The sequence below is a fragment of the Esox lucius genome, chromosome 14 (assembly GCF_011004845.1).
Source record: "Esox lucius isolate fEsoLuc1 chromosome 14, fEsoLuc1.pri, whole genome shotgun sequence".
NCBI classification, from domain to species: domain Eukaryota; kingdom Metazoa; phylum Chordata; class Actinopteri; order Esociformes; family Esocidae; genus Esox; species Esox lucius.
In genome coordinates, this window is record NC_047582.1 from 20,947,080 (window position 1) to 20,964,934 (window position 17,855).

The 17,855-nt window shown below is 39.4% G+C and overlaps 1 protein-coding gene across 1 annotated transcript; it reads left to right on the forward strand.

Annotated features, from left to right (window-relative positions):
* Positions 1-1,442: 1,442 nt before the first annotated feature.
* On the forward strand, positions 1,443-15,687 carry adora2ab (adenosine A2a receptor b). Its single transcript, XM_010877465.3, has 3 exons — positions 1,443-1,863; positions 4,442-5,027; positions 11,799-15,687. The coding sequence occupies exons 2-3, from the start codon at positions 4,612-4,614 to the stop codon at positions 12,850-12,852; spliced, it is 1,470 nt and encodes a 489-aa protein (XP_010875767.2). The 5' UTR covers positions 1,443-1,863; positions 4,442-4,611; the 3' UTR covers positions 12,853-15,687.
* Positions 15,688-17,855: the final 2,168 nt, after the last annotated feature.

Genomic DNA, 17,855 nt, shown 5'->3' on the forward strand with positions numbered 1-17,855 from the left:
TATGAACACATGTTTAATACTGGTCCCATGTTTTATGACCTGAAAAAGATACCAGACCCTTTCCATTCAAACAAAGTGTATTTTCAAATGTGCACATTTTATATCCCTGTTAATCCTGAAACAGGTACACCGTATCCTGGGGACAATAAAACGCCACGACTGTACACAGAGTGCAGTTGGCTAGCTAACTGCTGAGATTTATAGCAGCTGTTGCCAGAGAATTTGTTTGTCTCTTCTATAAGCTGTCTAATTTCATTTTAGAAAATTTGGCAGTAAGTCCAAATGGCCCACAGACCACTTGTAACCGTGCCAGCCAAGGATGTTTGTGAGTTTCGGGCGCCATAACAATTCAGTGTTAACCTTTGATGGGCAGTAATCAATGGAAAGGCGGTTGTATGTAGTTGATTAAATAGACCAGCTCATCAGAATGGTTACTTTATAAGTTCTCTAATGTCATGCTACAAAAGAAATGAACAATTAGACATGACATTTTTCCCCAATGTAAAGTTACCATTTTAAGACTGCCCTCTATTGAACATTTTGTGTACTGATAACCAAATGTGGCATTGCATTGACTATCTTAACCATGATTATCTGTATTTCCTTCAGACAAAGCGACATGGGTGTGCCTCGTGAGGTCTGGCCCACCCTACCGCACCTCATTGCCCATTTAAACAATATTTAAATAATAATGGTTATTAAATTTATCGAGACAATCTACAAAATTGCATTTTGCGAGCGAAACAACGCCTCTGTTTAATTTATAGTGTTTGTATCTGACCAGAAAGTTTACAGCATGTCATTGGTTTTGCCCAGACAGCATTAGATACAAAGAGGCACTATTTCGTTGAATGTTTTCTCTGTGTCAGCAAATAGAGTTGGCCTGTGCCCAGACCGGACACATTTCATTTGATAGAATTGTGTCAAGAATGTGTGAAAGATTTTTGTCAATCTATCAGATGAAAAACTCATCACAGGTAATGTTTGAGGCTTGATTTCCTTATACTGTAAATTATTTGAAACCTTGGTCCCCAATGCTAAATATTGACAAATCTGGCCAATATTTCGAATTTCGACTCATTTTAACTCGAGGGTAGAAATGTTAAACTATATGGAATTTCTTATTATGCATATGAAAAAGGTAAGCCTATACAATACATTTTAACGAGATAAAAACTATGCTGTGCAGTTGAATTGTGCAGTTTTAATATTGTCGGATTAAACCAGCAGTGGGTTGAACGTTCATACAGCAACGCCATGGGTCTATGAGTAGAAGAAAAGATCGGCGACTATATGCAATGGTTGATGAATGGATAGATCTTACCACTATATTGTTAGGAACAGATTAGCTGAATTTCTGAAGATTCTGATGTCACTGGTGGATTGTTTATCCCAAATGCAATGTTTTTAGATAAACATAGATACGAATGTGTAGACTGTTCATCACTAAAACCTACCCAGTCAACAATCACAGAAAGCAAGTTACTGACATACGCTCAGACACACTACTAAAATATACAAACCTGGCTACAGTTACTTAACACATAAGCCCGTCTCCTATGATGATTGGCTCTATAACAATGTCTCGGGTTCGAAACCAGAATGAACGTAACACGTGTCTTCATGGATCGGAGCGCATGCAACCGCGTTTTCCTGTTTAGCTTCTGAGCGCATCAAGAAAAGAACCTGTTCAACACCCCGTCTCAGTGGATTTTTATTATTTTTAATGTGTTTCTAAATTACAGTAAATATTGCTGGTTTTATTTTTGTAAAGCATGGATTAATTTATGGAAATAAGACTTCCTAATATGTCGTACATGTGCGTGAGTGGATTTCATTTTTTATGACAGTACAAAAAGGCAAGTAAGTTTTTTTTACGGTTTCTATTTTGATTTTACATTGTAAAATGCCTTAGCACTTTATTTAGGTGAAACGCTGTTTTGCTAATGTTCTTTAATGTTCTTGATGTTGTGTTCTTTCTATTTTGTATTGTAGACAATAAGGTTGATTTAATTATGGTTTAAGGCTTTTTATGCGTCTTCCACTAAACAATTTCATACTTGTTAACTTAGCTTCTTGGATTTTCTGCTTCTGTGCATGTCTGTAATGTTGAAAACATCCATATCAGATAGTCCCGCAAAATTATTCCCAATACTTTCTGTTTTTGGCCTTATATTCTTATGGTCTATATATATATATATATATATATTTCCAGAATTTTTCTGCTATTTTGTACGTATGTTTAACCACAGTAAAAAAAAAAAAAAAATCAGCAACAAGAATGAAACCAAAAGAAAAAAAGACGACTATAGTATAGACTATACCTTCAGAACCCCATACATACTCTACTCAGTCTTCTTGAACTGACTGAGTTGACATTGGTATTGATTCCAACCTCTCTAGGTTAAATATGTATGTAAACATGTTGGGAAACTTTTATTGGTCATTTGTTTGGCCTTTTTAGTCTAGGCTATATTAAAACCTGAAACACCTTTTCCACTGTGAGCTGCTTTTTACATCTAGCAGAAATGACCTGGACTTATTGTGTTTGGTTTTGAGGAGGGTTTATGTTTTTATTGTGATCTCTGTGTGTATTTTCTGATGTAGATGTAATTGATAGTCAAGCCCTAATTCTTCTTCCGTCATCATTTCACATAGTGGGATAGACAACACAAACATTATTGTCTTTATTGTTCACTCTCTGGGGTGCCAGGCTAGTCCTTCGTTTGACAGGCCTGTGATATTGTCCTTCAAAAGGATGTGCATGTGCTTATCACTTCCTTCAAGACACACGCACATTGTACATGGGTTCACTGATTATAGTACACACATGTAAAAACAGACAAATTGAGAAAACAGCCCCATTTATATTCATGCACCATCTTTATAATTATTAGAATACATGTGAAGTTAATGGAGAGAAGACAACTTATTCCTGCATTGAAGTTAGGCAAGGCCAGAGGATGGATATACTGTACGATCGTCTGGTAAAGTTTAAAAGATTAGTCGCCTTTACTTCCTGATTGAAGGCACATTTTATTAAGCTATTTGGCCTACCACATTCTCAGACATGGCTGTCAAAACAAAGCTCAGTAGGTCCCAAGGAAACACTTCCTAATCTTTGTTTGAACTTGATGCTAAGAGTGGTTTCTTCAGGCCTGATTAAAAACTACATAGAGCGTTTTTACCCTCCAATAGTTTTATTTCGATGAACAAGTCTTAGTCAGATTTGCGTCAGAGATACATTTTTATATTGTTAAGGGAGGATCACCTAGGTCACACAGGACACTTTGTTTGACAAAATACTACCCACGGCTGCTGATATCTGAAGATGTCTCACCCTATGTGAGCAGTGATGCTGCAAATCTGGTTCTAATGATCCTTCAAGCTAGAGGTTAACATGGGTATAGGACATTTCTGTCAGGAACTGTGATGAAATTAGAGTCAAGTGTTGGGACAGGATAACCAATTGCATTGATGGAAGAAGGGTTTCATTGGTTTTCTTGTATTTGTACTTGGCAGGGTTGTAACTGGAGGGAAAACAAAATATACATATTAGGGATGTGACAAATGGATGAGTGTTTAAATATACATTTTTTAATTGGTTTTCCAGTAAACCAATAGAATAAAAATCATAAATTAATGTAGCTTGTTGCTATCGTCCAGTCACAATAACATTAAAGCAGCACTAAACTAAATTGACGTAAGAGCAGCAGTGTGGCAATTCATTATAGAGATATATAGCTAATCAGTTATATATGGCATTAAAATGACAGAACTAAATGTTAAAATGAGTAGATGCTACAGCACCAAACAGATGGCTTATTTAGCCAAGTTGAATTTGGAGGGTTAAAAACATGGTTGAAATTTTTGTATTTTTGAATTGGTGATTAGCAAGATTAGCAAGCTTAATAATCTCATGGTTTGATGCAGTAAAGATAGTTAATGTTTCATCAGAAGAGATGATGAATGACATGCAATACTTTAGTTAACCAGGCCAGGACTGGTTGCTGTCTCTTTGCATTTCCTCTGATCATTTACTTATTGTATGAGCCCATCCTCTGCTGCAGCTAAAGTAGGCTATAGTTGCTAGTGTGAATGCAACATTTTATTTATATATTGACATTTAAATTAAACAGATGTCAAGACAATTGATTTAGTCTAAAAAGGGTCTTACTATAAACAAGAATAAGCAGCACTGCGTTGCAAATTATCAGCCATGGGAGAACAGTTTCCAAATTGGGAATGCTTCCTCTCATACGTAGGTCTGTCCGAAAATAAAACCTATATTGTTGGCCTGTCTGGGAATCATTGTTAGACTTGGTGGGAAACCGAGCTGCTGGCTTTGGAAGACAGATTGCTGTGACCTGGTGCTGGGTGACCTGCAGCCTGTTTGTACAGGGAGTAGTAATACAATTGTTCTCCCTCTGTCTGTCTCCAGTTGGCTTGCAACGACAACATTCAACCCTCCCGGAGTCCAGTGCCCAACCCCTGTGGTTATTGCTGTTGGGCTCCTGCTAATCATTTGAGAGACGGTCCCGGGCAACACTCCTGTCAGCACCTTCCCTGTTGTGTATGTTTGAGGCTCACTGGTAGAGGGGCGGCGTCCGCATGTGTAGCGATGCGTGCAGAGAGGAGGCCTCTGCCCTGCTACCAAACTCTGACGGTGACCTTTGCCTTGCCAACGGCCCCACCATGCCGACTAATGTCTCCCTGGTGTACATCAGCCTGGAGCTGGTCATAGCCTGCCTGGCCGTGACCGGTAACATGCTGGTCTGCTGGGCCGTGTGCCTCAACAGCAACCTGCAGAGCATCACAAACTTCTTTGTGGTGTCACTGGCGGTGGCGGATATTGCCGTGGGCCTGCTGGCCATCCCTTTCGCCGTCACCATCAGCATAGGGTTCTGCGCCAACTTCTACGGATGCCTGTTCATCGCCTGCTTTGTGCTGGTGCTCACCCAGAGCTCCATCTTCAGCCTGCTGGCCATAGCCGTGGACCGCTACATCGCCATCAAGAGTCCCCTCAGGTGAGTACCTTGATAAGGGGGGAGGAGAGGGAGGGGATCGAGGGAAGTTTTGGGGTAATCAGTGGATGGGGCAAAGCCCTGTGGTGATACCTTGGTCCAACTCTAACTACAAAATGATCAAACATAAGCATGCATCATCAATGATATGTGCTTATTTATTTATTTTTTAACAGATATTTAGAAATAGATCCTTTGGCACGATCTTGGCACGTATGATCTACGTACAATGCTGTTGTCTGACAGAAAATTTAATAATAGCGAGTTATTCAATTAGGGTTATTGTCCCCACCACAGGGCAGACAGAGATGAACGTCCACACAGACTTTATTGGGTTTGTGTGCAATAGGAAAGGGTTACAACAGCGAAATGATCTAACCGTTATCATCTTGGTAAATCAACACCAGGGAAAGTGGGGAGGGGGTGGCCAAGGAAGTAGACAGGCCTGTGTTCTCACCTTCAACAGGCCAGGAACCCCCTCCCCCTAGCAGAAACATGGACAGACTCACGTAGCCTCACGGTTACGCTGACACAAACAGAATTGTCATCTTTCCATTTAATATCATTCATGAATATGAATTAATATTTCCCTAAAGGATATAAGAAAGCAAGAAAAAAAAATAAAGTCCTTTAAATTGGTCACCCCTTTAAATCTGCCACATTTTTTCCTGTGCTAACTGAACAATATTTTTCGTTTGAAAATCTTTTTCTATTGGGCTGTGGCAAAACATCGTGTTCTAGGTTTATTCTTGGCTCTTTGTTTTCCTCCTCATTACCCACCCCTGCACTTTTTCTCCCTTATCTGCCACTGTACATCCCCTGTCAAGGGCGTAGGAAATAGTTTCATTATTCTTAGATTTCTTTTTAAAGTAATAAATTTTTTTAGAGAAAGAGATTTTGTTTAACAAAATATGCTACTGTATGTGTCAAAATGATTTGGTTTTGATTTCCAATCCATGTTGTGGAATTAAAAGAGACAATTATTCTTATTGTCCGAATAATTCTGGAAGGTACTGTATATTGTAAAGCTGAACTGTGGTCTTCAAAGGAGTGTGACCTCATATGCGCATATTTCACTCGATTATTGGTTGTGTGAGCAATGTGAAAAGCAGGAGAATGGTTGGGTGTAATATGACTCAGAAGTCATCATCACATACTATTAAACAAGCCATCTAGACTTTTATTTCTTATCCGAAATGAATGGTGTTTATCTATCTGCCATCACACCTTGATAGATATCGGGAAACCAGACAAACACAAAGCTCTACCTGAAACAGAGAGTATTTTAACACTTCAGTGTTCAGCCTCTGATTAAGAGACAAGTTTTTGTCCGTTTGTCAAATATAAGTATTATGCCCGTTTTAGTTTGATGAGTTGATCTTGTAGGGTCATTGTTGTTGTAAAAAATGTCACAATTTTTTTTTTAATGATCCTTCTGATTAGGCTCTTGCAGAAGCTCAAACCCTGGAAAACGCACGGCTGTATTTCTACCTTTTCTCAAATTGTTCCCTCACAAGACTAGAAATCCCAAAGATTCAGCATGTGCACAATTATCTAAGTAGGTTTTTCATGTTGCTGCTGCACCCCGGGGGTGGATATCTTTGGTATAGTTTATGTACACAGTACATGCTGTCCCACTTCTGACTCCCAGGTGTTGACACTCATTTCTGCGTGCCTGGCCACAACGTCTGCTTGGATGTCGGCTGACGGCCTCAAGCTCAACAAGACGCTCTTCCTCTGTGGATGTCACTCAGCTGCTCCACACACTCCTCTGACCTCCAGTTAAAACCTTTTTTTTTGTCCGTCAACCTGAGTCAAATTGAGCATGGCTTTCATATGTTGATGACAAGACTGCAGGCAAAAAGGACCTGAAACTGTCAGCTACTGAAGATGACTGCAGTACAGGCCTGGCAGAACATTGTTCTAGAAATTTGGTCTTGCATGCAAAGTTCTATCAAGGTATTTTATTTTTACGTGCATGGGATGAAATTCAAGATACAGCTACATAGGGATGACTAGAAAATCAAAGCGTCTATCTACAACAGGCTGGTTTTGTGTGCCTATACAATGTATAACGATGTATATAACATAACTATACTTGAATTTCTTTATATGGTAAAAACATACATCCTCTACTTGCAGTCTACTCCTCATACTCCAATTTACACTGAATTACAAACTTTACATAGCATACTAAATAGTAACAGTATAGAAACTAAGAAACTATAGAAAACAACAGAAAAGCAGCTTTCTATAGAGCAGTGGTAATAACAGCAAAACTTGATACTTTGGTTCTTGTTCAAATTTCCACCAAAATGTTAATGGAAGATACCCAGTGTCTAAGAAAATTAGGGGACTATGTAGAAAGTGTTCTGCACTACCACCTGATAGTCAATGTATAATTTCAAATATAAAGGCCTAGAACATAGAGCAGAAAAACATTTGTCACTGTCCAAATACTTTCACTGAAGTCTTCATAGGTTCAGGGACATGCTCCAGCAGAAAGTATATCTTTTTCTGACAGATAATTAAATTACAATACAAAATATTTTTGGAAATATTCTCTATCTGCTATGATATTATTTTTGTATGATATTATTTGAGTATTCAGCCCTAAAAACCTTTCTTAAACCGTAGGTTATATGCTCTAACCACTTGGCCAGTAGCACCCAGACTCAATCTTTGACTCTCCCCAACCTGCTGAGACACTGTTGACATGAAGAAAGTTTTTAATCAGAAATTGCAGAGAAAAATGTAGCTTACAAATAAAAAAATCTATTCCTACATTTGAAAACACTAGACCATCTGTGTTTGATGGATACATCAATATTTGCCCCTCCTCAATCAAACGTGTTTGCATATGCCCTGTATTACGCATTTCATTCTGTGAACCAACTGATGCCATCAAGGCAAAACGGGAGGAAAAACTTGCTTGCAAAGACAAAGCGCGCGTGCGCGTGTTGATTTGGAGTCAGAACTCTGGTGCCAGTGACCTTAGATCTAAGAGACTTTATAAACTTGTCGCCATCCTTGTCCACATAGATCTCAGTCAAAGAGACACAAGTCTTTCCCCTGGATGCCTTAACCCTCCCCCTAACCACTAACAACGTCAGAATATGGTAAACAAATTACAGTGAACTGTGACTTCCTGTGAAACTTGTTTACACCACTAGATCTTGTATTCTTAAGAAGGGCACAACGCGAGCAGACACATGTTGTGGCAGTCTTTTTGAGGCTCAATAAAAAAGATTGTCCCTATAAAATTTTGTACCTACAACTATTGCAAAAAAACCTCTTAATCCTCCTCTTCCCAACCACACTTGCATCACTCTCATCAGTGATTGACCAGCTTCAGCTGTTACTGCAGAAATGTTATGGACATTGTCTGATGTTACAATAAAAACTAGTAAGCAGGCAAGCCTAGTTCTGCCGGCCTGCGATTAGAAGAAATGAATGTTGTTGCCCTGGCTGGATTTGATCTGCGGTGTCCTGTGAGACCGACTTTAAACACTACGTTATTTAATCAACAAGTGTTGTTGCGGGTTACCTGTGCAGAGATGTGGTGCCGGTTTACTTTCTGCATTGTCAAACCAATTAGTTGAAACTCCACGGTTCTTGAAACTAGTTCCCTACATTACCAATTAACAGGGGTGTGTAGACTTTTTATATCCACTGAACTTCTTTAGGCCCAGCCTTGGGAACCTTGTTTTTTCTAGATGTGGTCACCATATTGTGCTTACTCTCATCTGTCAGTCGTGCATTCTTCTTTGTAGCAGACATGTACAGCCCTTGTAAAGATGGTCCAACTGTGGGCGATTTAATTCTGGTACTGTTATGGTACCGGTAACTACCTTGGCAGGTTGCCAACGGATGACATGAACTCCATTGCAGGTTAAAGTACAAATAAGAACAAATATAATACTATAATAATATTAACGTTTATTATAATAGTACTTTGTCACAAATATATTTAACCTTAAAAGTAGCATATTTTATTACTTAATCTCATCAACACGAGTAATTTGGATAGAACATTATAGAATGATTATAGAGACATGGTTTAAATAACTGTAACACTGTTTTATTAAATTTTTTTAAACACAAGTACAATGTTTCTCTAAAATAAGTGCTATAACATTGTTAAACCTTTGTAGTAAACTTTAATTTTTTTAAAGTACTGTGTTTCTGTGGTATACAGAGGCTAAATTATTAATGATTGAAATCTGAGAAACTAGTGTGACAAAATGTACACCTGTACAGGCGGTATATGAAAAGAGTGACAGACTCATCAGATTTAGATCAACATTTTGAATGCTATATATTATAATTTCAGTTCTTATTGTCTTATCAGAAATAGGAGACTAGACTTCACTGCAAGCAAAATATGCATGAAATATTTTCGAAATATTTTTTGTCATTTTCTTTTTAAATGAATGGATAAGATGTTTCTGAAGAGCAATCAATGATAGAGAAAGTTACAGAGGCTACAGCAAAACATGTAACCTCACAGTTACCAGTACCAAGTGAAATCAGCATTTTTGGGAGAGTATAATCTGATTAGTAACCTCTGTCATCATTTTACACTCTGTTCATAATCACGGTATCAACCACATGAATGTAGAAGTTCTAAACCTAATTTTTTTTACAATATAATTTACTCCAAATATCACAATACATAATTTACCATTGAGTTCCTAACGCCCTCCGTGTTCAATTTTGTTATTTCTGTTAACGGTGTTCCTGATCCCTGTCCCTAAGTTTCATCTTTCCTCATGTGTCTTGTCGGTCATTGTTTGGATTTCATTCTATTGTGCTGTAATTGGTCCACTAGTCCAGAGCACAAACAGAATGATGAGACCAGAGATTGTGATTAACATTCTTTCTGTATATTCTCAAGTATCTTTCTTCTCCTTTGGAAAGGCCCTTTGAGACCCCCTCAGGCGGCAATGCATTAAAAACAAAAGACGATTCTGTAGTGGAAATCACTGCACGGGCTCAGGAACACTTCTGAAAACCATTGTCTGTGAACCCAGTACGTCACTGCATCCACAAATGCAAGTTAAAACTACCATGTAAAGAAGAAAACATACATAAACAACATCCAGAAAAGCCAGCGCCTTCTCTGGACTAGACCCCATTTTAGATGGACTGAGGTGAAGTGGAAAACTGTCCTGTGGTCTGACGATTCAAAATGTATTTTCGGGAATCATGGACGCTGAGTCCTCTGAGCTAAAGAGGAGAGGGACCATCCGACTTATCAACACACAGTGAAAAAGACAGCATCCGTGATTGTATGGGGCCGCATTACTGCACATGGCATGAGTGACTTGCACATCTGTGAAGGCACCATTAATGCTGAACAATATATACAGGTTTCGGAGCAACATATTCTGAAAGACAGATGTCTTTTTCAGGGAAGGCCTTGCTTATTTCAGCAGGACAATACCAAATCACATTCTGCACGTATCATAACAGCATGGCTCTGTAGTAAAAGAGTCAGGGTACTTTACTGGCCTGCCTGCAGTCCAGACCTGTCACCTATTGAAAAAACTTGCCGCATTATGAAATGACAAATACAGCAAAGGAGATCCCGAATTGTTGAGCAGCAGCAATCCTATATCAAGCAAGAATAGGAAAACATTTAACTTTCAAAACTACAGCAATTGGTCTCCTCAGTTCCCAAACGCTTACAGAGTATTGTTACAAGAAGAGGTGATGCAACACAGTGGTAAACATGCCCGTCCCAACTTTTTTGAAATGTGTTGCTAGGAAAATGGGCATATAGTTTTCCAAAAATAATAAGATTTCTTAGTTTCAACACATGATATGTGGAAAAGAAATGTTATGTGGAGACATATAGGAATAAATGATTTGATCATTGCATTCTGTTTTTATTAAGCATTTTACACAGCGTCCCAAGTTTATTGGAAACAGGGTTTTATATAAGGATGATGTTGTCCTTACTGTTCGCCGTAATCTGCTTCTCTGCCCCTGGGCTCCATTTGTGCTGCTCTTATCTACAGGGAGACACACAAAGCACCTAAGTGGGCCCAGCTGTGTACTGATTGGTTTTACCTGTATCCTTGGGAGTATGTTGTAATGTTGTCTTCCTCTGGTCAGTTTTGAAGTTCTGAGGTTTCAGTTCTGTAATTACAGTCCTTCGTTCTACCTCGTGTCCTACCTCGTGTCCTACCTCGTGTCCTACCTCGATCAGCAATGTTACAGTCAAATAACAAATGCATCAAGTTTGTAGAGGTACCAGCTTGGTGTCAATACTTGCAAAACTAAACCAATCTTATTTACATTAATACAATATCTAATTGATATAGTGATCCTGATCAAGTTGCTCAATAAAGAAATGTGATGATTAGCCTTATGTCCATATATTCAGAGATTGTTTTTAATTTCTCCATATTAACACAGAATGCTACTTTATTGGCCAGTAACTCTGAAGGCAAATTCCTTGACAAGTCAACAATTTTAGAATGATAATAAAAGGGTTTTAAATGTTTTACCCAAATGTGGTGGTTTTAGGGTTAAACAACATGGAGTTTTTTTTTCCTCTGGACAAAACGGTTTATCCTCCAGAGCCTTGTGTAGAACATTGTGTAGAACTCCCTGATCACAGGAGAGTCTGGGACAGGTTCAGTTGCTTCAGTTTTCAGTTTCACTGTGAGGGGCTTGAAATAAAAGGGAGCCCCCTTATCCAGGGAACATGTCATGTGGAAAGCAGCTGTCTGAATTCCTCTCGTGTTTTCCTGTGATCCCCCCCAGGTATAACAGCCTCGTGACAGCCAGGAGGGCCAAGGGCATCATCGCTGTGTGCTGGGTCCTCTCTGTGGTCATCGGCCTCACGCCAATGCTGGGCTGGAACAGGGGAGTCAATGCAACCAACAGCAGCAGCTGCCCCGTGGGGATGACAGAGTGCCTGTTCGAGGGTGTGGTCACCCTGGGCTACATGGTCTACTTCAACTTTTTCGGCTGTGTGCTGGTGCCCCTGCTAGCCATGCTGGCCATCTACGCCCGCATCTTCATGGCGGCACGGCGACAGCTGAGACTGATGGACCTGAAGCTGTTTCAAGTGCATGCCCCCGGGGTGGGCACCTCGTCCACCCGCTCCACCCTGCAGAAGGAGGTCCACGCGGCCAAGTCCCTGGCCATCATTGTGGGGCTGTTTGCTTTCTGCTGGCTGCCCCTGCACGTCATCAACTGCTTCAACCTTTTTTGCCAGGATTGTGGGCGCCCACACATTTGGGTGATGAACATCTCCATCATCCTGTCCCACGCCAACTCTGTGGTCAACCCCTTTATCTATGCGTATCGCATTCGGGAGTTCCGCCACACCTTCCGCAGGATTCTGCGCCAGCACGTGCTGGGCCAACCGGAGGGGGCTGGGGTCGGGCATGGCAGAGGGGTGGATGGCAGCAGCAGTGTGTACACCTCCACTCGTATCAGCATGGTGGAAGGCTCATGCGGCACCATGGTGAACAGCTACGTCCTGGAGCCCAGCCTCCAACTCAGCCCCCCTGGTACTCCCATAAAGACCCATAATGCCTCCTGCCAGTGGCAGCCACCACAGTTAGACCCTGCACCAATCAGCTACATCCGCAACGGACATGGCAGAGAGGGTTCCCCGCTGTCCTCCAAGCGGCAGCGGTGCATTATGGGTTGTGCAGTCCAGAGTGGAGATGAGACTAAGAACTGTGGGGGAACTACAGAGGTGACAGAGGTGAATGACAGTGGGAACAGCTTTGGTGCGCCCGTCAGGCATCTGCCACTCACACAGACCATCTCAAACTGCTCAGTAGAACTGACGGAGGTATCATGACACAGTTCTCCCCATGATGAAGAAGTTACTGCTACTCCAATGTACATCAACTAGGAGAAACATGGTCCATAAGCCCATGAAATAAATTCTAACTAGATCTTGGACTGCTCTGACTTAGCTTGAGGAGCTTGGAAGGGCAACACCAACTGGTATTAATTTACTCCCAGGCACTAAGCTTTTATCTGTCTTATTTCATCTACTGTTTTTGTTTAAGTCTGTAGACATTTTTTATATATATATTGCTTCTGACGCTTTTTACTGTGGAGTAATAGTCTTTTAGTATTGAAAGATGGACCACATTAGAAATGAAAAGACCGGTATACTGAACGCCTATTGTATGACTTCTAAAATGTGTTTTCTGTTGTGATGTTTTCAAATGCAAGTCACCGGGGGGGAACTGAACAGATTTTATACTGTTGATTATCACTTTGTGGTTGAAAGTGAGTCCTGGTTCTGAATCGGGAGTATAAGATTGAGCAAATCACTGTGATAAAAATCTAAAAGTCTAGTATTATTTATTGAAAGCTACTTCAGAAGACTGCATCTGATTGGAAAATAAATTGCAGCTTCCTGTGACTGCACACTCATAGCAGAAGTAAATAGAAAATATATATGCAACATGCAACAATTTCAAAATGTCTGAGTTTCAGTTCACATAAAGAAATCAGTCAATTAAGATGATATCATTAGGCCCTAATCCATGGATTTCACATGATATTTGCGGGAACTGGAAAACACTACCATGTACATCAATCCACAGGTTCCCAAACAGATGTTTAGCTTCTAGGAATTGTGTACTGATCCTTGCAACATGGATGCAATTGTGTTCTTAATATGTAGCTTTGGCCTGCCCATAGCAAAACCCCACCTCCACAAGGCACTCACAAACCGCTCTTATACACCTTGTCCTACACACTCTCGGCCATATGCCCTGTACAGTCGACACCAGTATTCATTTTTGTAGAGCACGCTTCTCCAGCACTAAGGGCCATCAAAGGGAAGCATTTGCCCAATGAAGTTGGTTATGATGCAGAACCTCAGTCAGGTCAAGACCCGGGTGAGGAAGACAAGCATGCAGATGAGCTTCCATTAGATGTTTTCTGATAGTTTGTGCAGATGTTCTTCAGTTGTGCAAGCACAGTTTCATTACACATGGTCTCGGTCACAATTAGTCTTGCATATCATTAAGCCAGATATACTTGGCATATCTAGTGAACATGATAAGGTTTATAATGTCAACAAATCACCAGTCACTCATCACAAATCTTTTGATTATATGATCAGTCTTACTGTAATTCCACAGCCAGATCCCAGTACCTGCATTACCAACAAGCCAAAACAAATAAACACGCAGGATTTAATGTCACTGTTGAAATGAGCTCACCGACAGTGTGGCTGTGTTTACAGTTATTGCTGACGCCAGTTGTTGGGCCTAATGTAATGGAAATCAGATGATGACTTTTATTACACCATAATGCTTTCCCTTTCCTCATTAAAACACCACTGTGGGAAAGACCCACATTAGCTGTGCTTTCTCCCTTGAGTCTTTGTGTGATGTGGAGGAAGAGTTCTCCATTAAGTGCTCACAGGTTAGTTTGTGTGGGCATGTATTATATGCGTTTACCCTCCGTAAAAATGATGTATTGAATCTACTGTCGATCATATGTTGACGGTAACATCATGCTGTGAATGGAAATGGAGAGTGGACTTTGGCAAATTACTCTTAAAAGGGTTTTGTTATGTGTTACTGTGATAAACCAGAGGGAAATCTGGGTGGGGAAATCCTGTCATTTCTGCCCCATCATAAAATCCCCCCCTGTAAAAGCCCTAATAAAACACTTTGGTGTGCTTTTGACTTCTAAATGACATAATGTGTTGTTGATTAAGCCTGGTAAAAGAAAGACGTTTCAGGTGGAGGCCTTTCCTGCAATAAAACACCTGCTCAATTAGGTTACATTTACATTGACTAATATCATTATACAATAGCAGCATACAACTTTTCTCTGGTGAGTACCATTATACAATATACAAAGGATTATTGGGACAACATTCCTAAACATCACTATCATATTTGTAAACATGCCATAACAAGCCAATATCTCTGCACCATTCTCCATACTGTCATAAGCTATTGCTTTGTTGCTGCTAAGTCTGTAAGTACAGGCAGAGACATACCGTGTGGCTCTGGTCTCAAGGTTACAACTAAATTATTGAACATTAAGGGACCCTGACAGGTTTTTTTGAAACGTGAATAAGCTTTTAGTCCAAAGCTGAAATACGGCATCTAATGAGTTTATGGAAATCCTCAATAGGTGTTCTCTAAAATGTACCTGCTTTTTTCATATAAGAAGATTGCTTATAAGCGTGAGTAATATTACCTTTCTGATACTGCTTATTCTTAGGTTGTATATATGTATTGCAAAATCCTGTAATTTTTTTAGCTGGAATGCAATGTCTGTATCATGTATAATTGACTGTATTAAGAAAATACACCAAGTCACTGGATAACAGCTTTTACTAAATGACTAAAATGTACCATGTAATGATATTTATAAAACTGTAAACATTTCATTATTTAAAAATGTATGCCATTAATGTGTCATTTGTACAGTCCTTTTATGTAGTTGTATGTTACATTTCAATGTATAAATCCTAGCAGTACCTCTTTCCTTGAGAGAGCGGTGGCTAAACAGCAAAAGAAAATGTTATACATTTTTTTTTATCTACATCAAATTATAGATTTTAATTTACGATGTTGGCCATTGAACAACCATGCCATGATTAGATAGTGAAAAAAATTCACTATTTTGTAAGTTCTTTACACAATAAAAGCAAATTTCCAACATTTCTGGAAGGGATTATACAGCATTTTGAATAAACTCTCTAGGTGTGTGTGTGATACAGGTTTGGTTTTCATACACATACATAAATATACTTATATATATATATATATATATATATACACACACACACACACACACACACACAAACAGGATATAAAAAAAGTCTACACACCCGTGTTAAAATGCCAGGTTCTTAAATGACACAGATAAATCATGTCAGTACTTTTTTCACCTTTAATGTGACCTACAACGTGAAAAACAAATTCAATTGAAAAACAAACAAATCTTCGAGGGAGAAAAACAATAAATAAAAACCTTACAATAACCTGGTTGCATAAGGGTGCACACCATCTTATAACTGGGGATGTGGCTGTGTTCAGAATTAACCAATCACATTCAAACTCATGTTAAATAGAAGTCATTACATACCTGCCATCATTTAAAATAACTCTGATTAATCACAAATAACATTTTCTTTGTTGCATCTTAAGAGCAAAAGCCATAGTCCGCAGAGAGCTTCCAAAGCATCAGAGGGATCTCATTGTTTAAAGATATCAGTCAGGAGAAGGGTACAAAATAATTTCCAAAGCATAAGATATACCATGGAACACAGTTATCATCAAGTGGAGAAAATATGGCACAACAGAGACATTACCAAGAACTGGACGTCCCTCCAAAATTTATGAAAAGACGAGAAGAAAACTGGTAAGGGAGACTTCCAAGAGGCCTACAGCAACATTAAAGGAACTGCAGGAATTTCTGGCAAGTACTGGCTGTGTGCTACATGTGACAATCTCCTGTATTCTTCATATGAATGGGCTATGGGGTAGGGTGACAAGACGGAAGCCTTTTCTTACAAAGAAAAACATCCAAGCCCGGCTGAAGTTTACAAAAACAAACAAGTCCCCAAAAGCACGTGGGAAAATGTGTTATGGTCTGATGAAACCAAGGTTGAACTTTTTGGCCATAATTCCAAAATATATGTTTGCCGCAAAAACAACACAGCACATCACCCAAAGAACACCATACCCACAGTGAAGCATGGTGGTGGCAGCATCATGCTTTGGGGCTGTTTTTCCTTCACCTGGAACCAGGGACCTTAGTCAGGGTGGAGGTAATTCCAAATACCAGGCAATTTTGACACAAACCCTTCATGTGTCCATTAGAAAGCTGAAGATGAAGTTCCCCTTTCAGCACGACAACGACCCAAAGCACACATCCAAATCCACAAAAGCATGGCTTCACCAGAAGAAGATTAACGTTTTGGAATGGCCCAGCCAGAGCACAGACCTGAATCCAATTGAACATTGGTGGGGTGATCTGAAGAAGGCTGTGCACAGGAGATGTCCTCACAATCTGACAGATTTTGAGCGCTTTTGCAAAGAAGAGTGGGCAAATATTGCTACGTTAAGATGTGCCATGCTAATAGACCCCTACCCAAAAAGACTGAGTGCTGTAATAAAATCAAAAGGTGCTTCAACAAAGTATTAGTTCAAGGGTGTGCACCCTTATGTGACCAGGTTATTATTTTATTTTTCAGTTTGTTTTTCAATTGAATTATTCACATTATAAGTCACATTAAGGAGGAAAAATGTCTGACATGCACATATATACATACACATACATACATACATACATACATACATACACACACATATACTCATATATACAGTATGCTGTAATATAAAGACTATATATAAAATAGACTAATATAAAGACCTTCCGCCAAATAACAGTTTGACTTTAGAGAGAATGCAAAAGCACACAGTATATATTTGAATGATTTTTAAAGCAACAACAATGACCTAAAATTGGGGGAAATAATTTAAACTAGAAAAAAAGTGATTCAATTGCATTCTCTCTTTTTATTGAATGCTATACATTATATTTAAACATGTATTCACTTCTAGATTCAGCATAGTAGTAACCATAATGTTTTCACCGTAAAGGTATTGACTTATATTTTTTTCATTGATAACCACTTTAACAATTCCAACAAAAAATAAGCTTTAATTATTTGTAACTTTAAAGGTTTTTTATTAGTTGTAAAGGCAAGAGATGCAAATGCCACATTTTAGGCACAACATTATTAGACCCAGAACCCAACACCCTGAGGAAACAAGGAGCTCACATCTCCTTGGTAATAGTCTCTCCAACCAC

What these genes read in the sequence shown, in the direction of transcription:
- adora2ab (XM_010877465.3), top strand. Translation starts at nt 4,612, where the DNA reads ATGTGTAGCGATGCGTGCAGAGAGGAGGCCTCTGCCCTGCTACCAAAC. An exon ending in GCCATCAAGAGTCCCCTCAG is followed by an intron (nt 5,028 to 11,798) that starts GTGAGTACCTTG and finishes GATCCCCCCCAG; the next exon opens with GTATAACAGCCTCGTGACAG.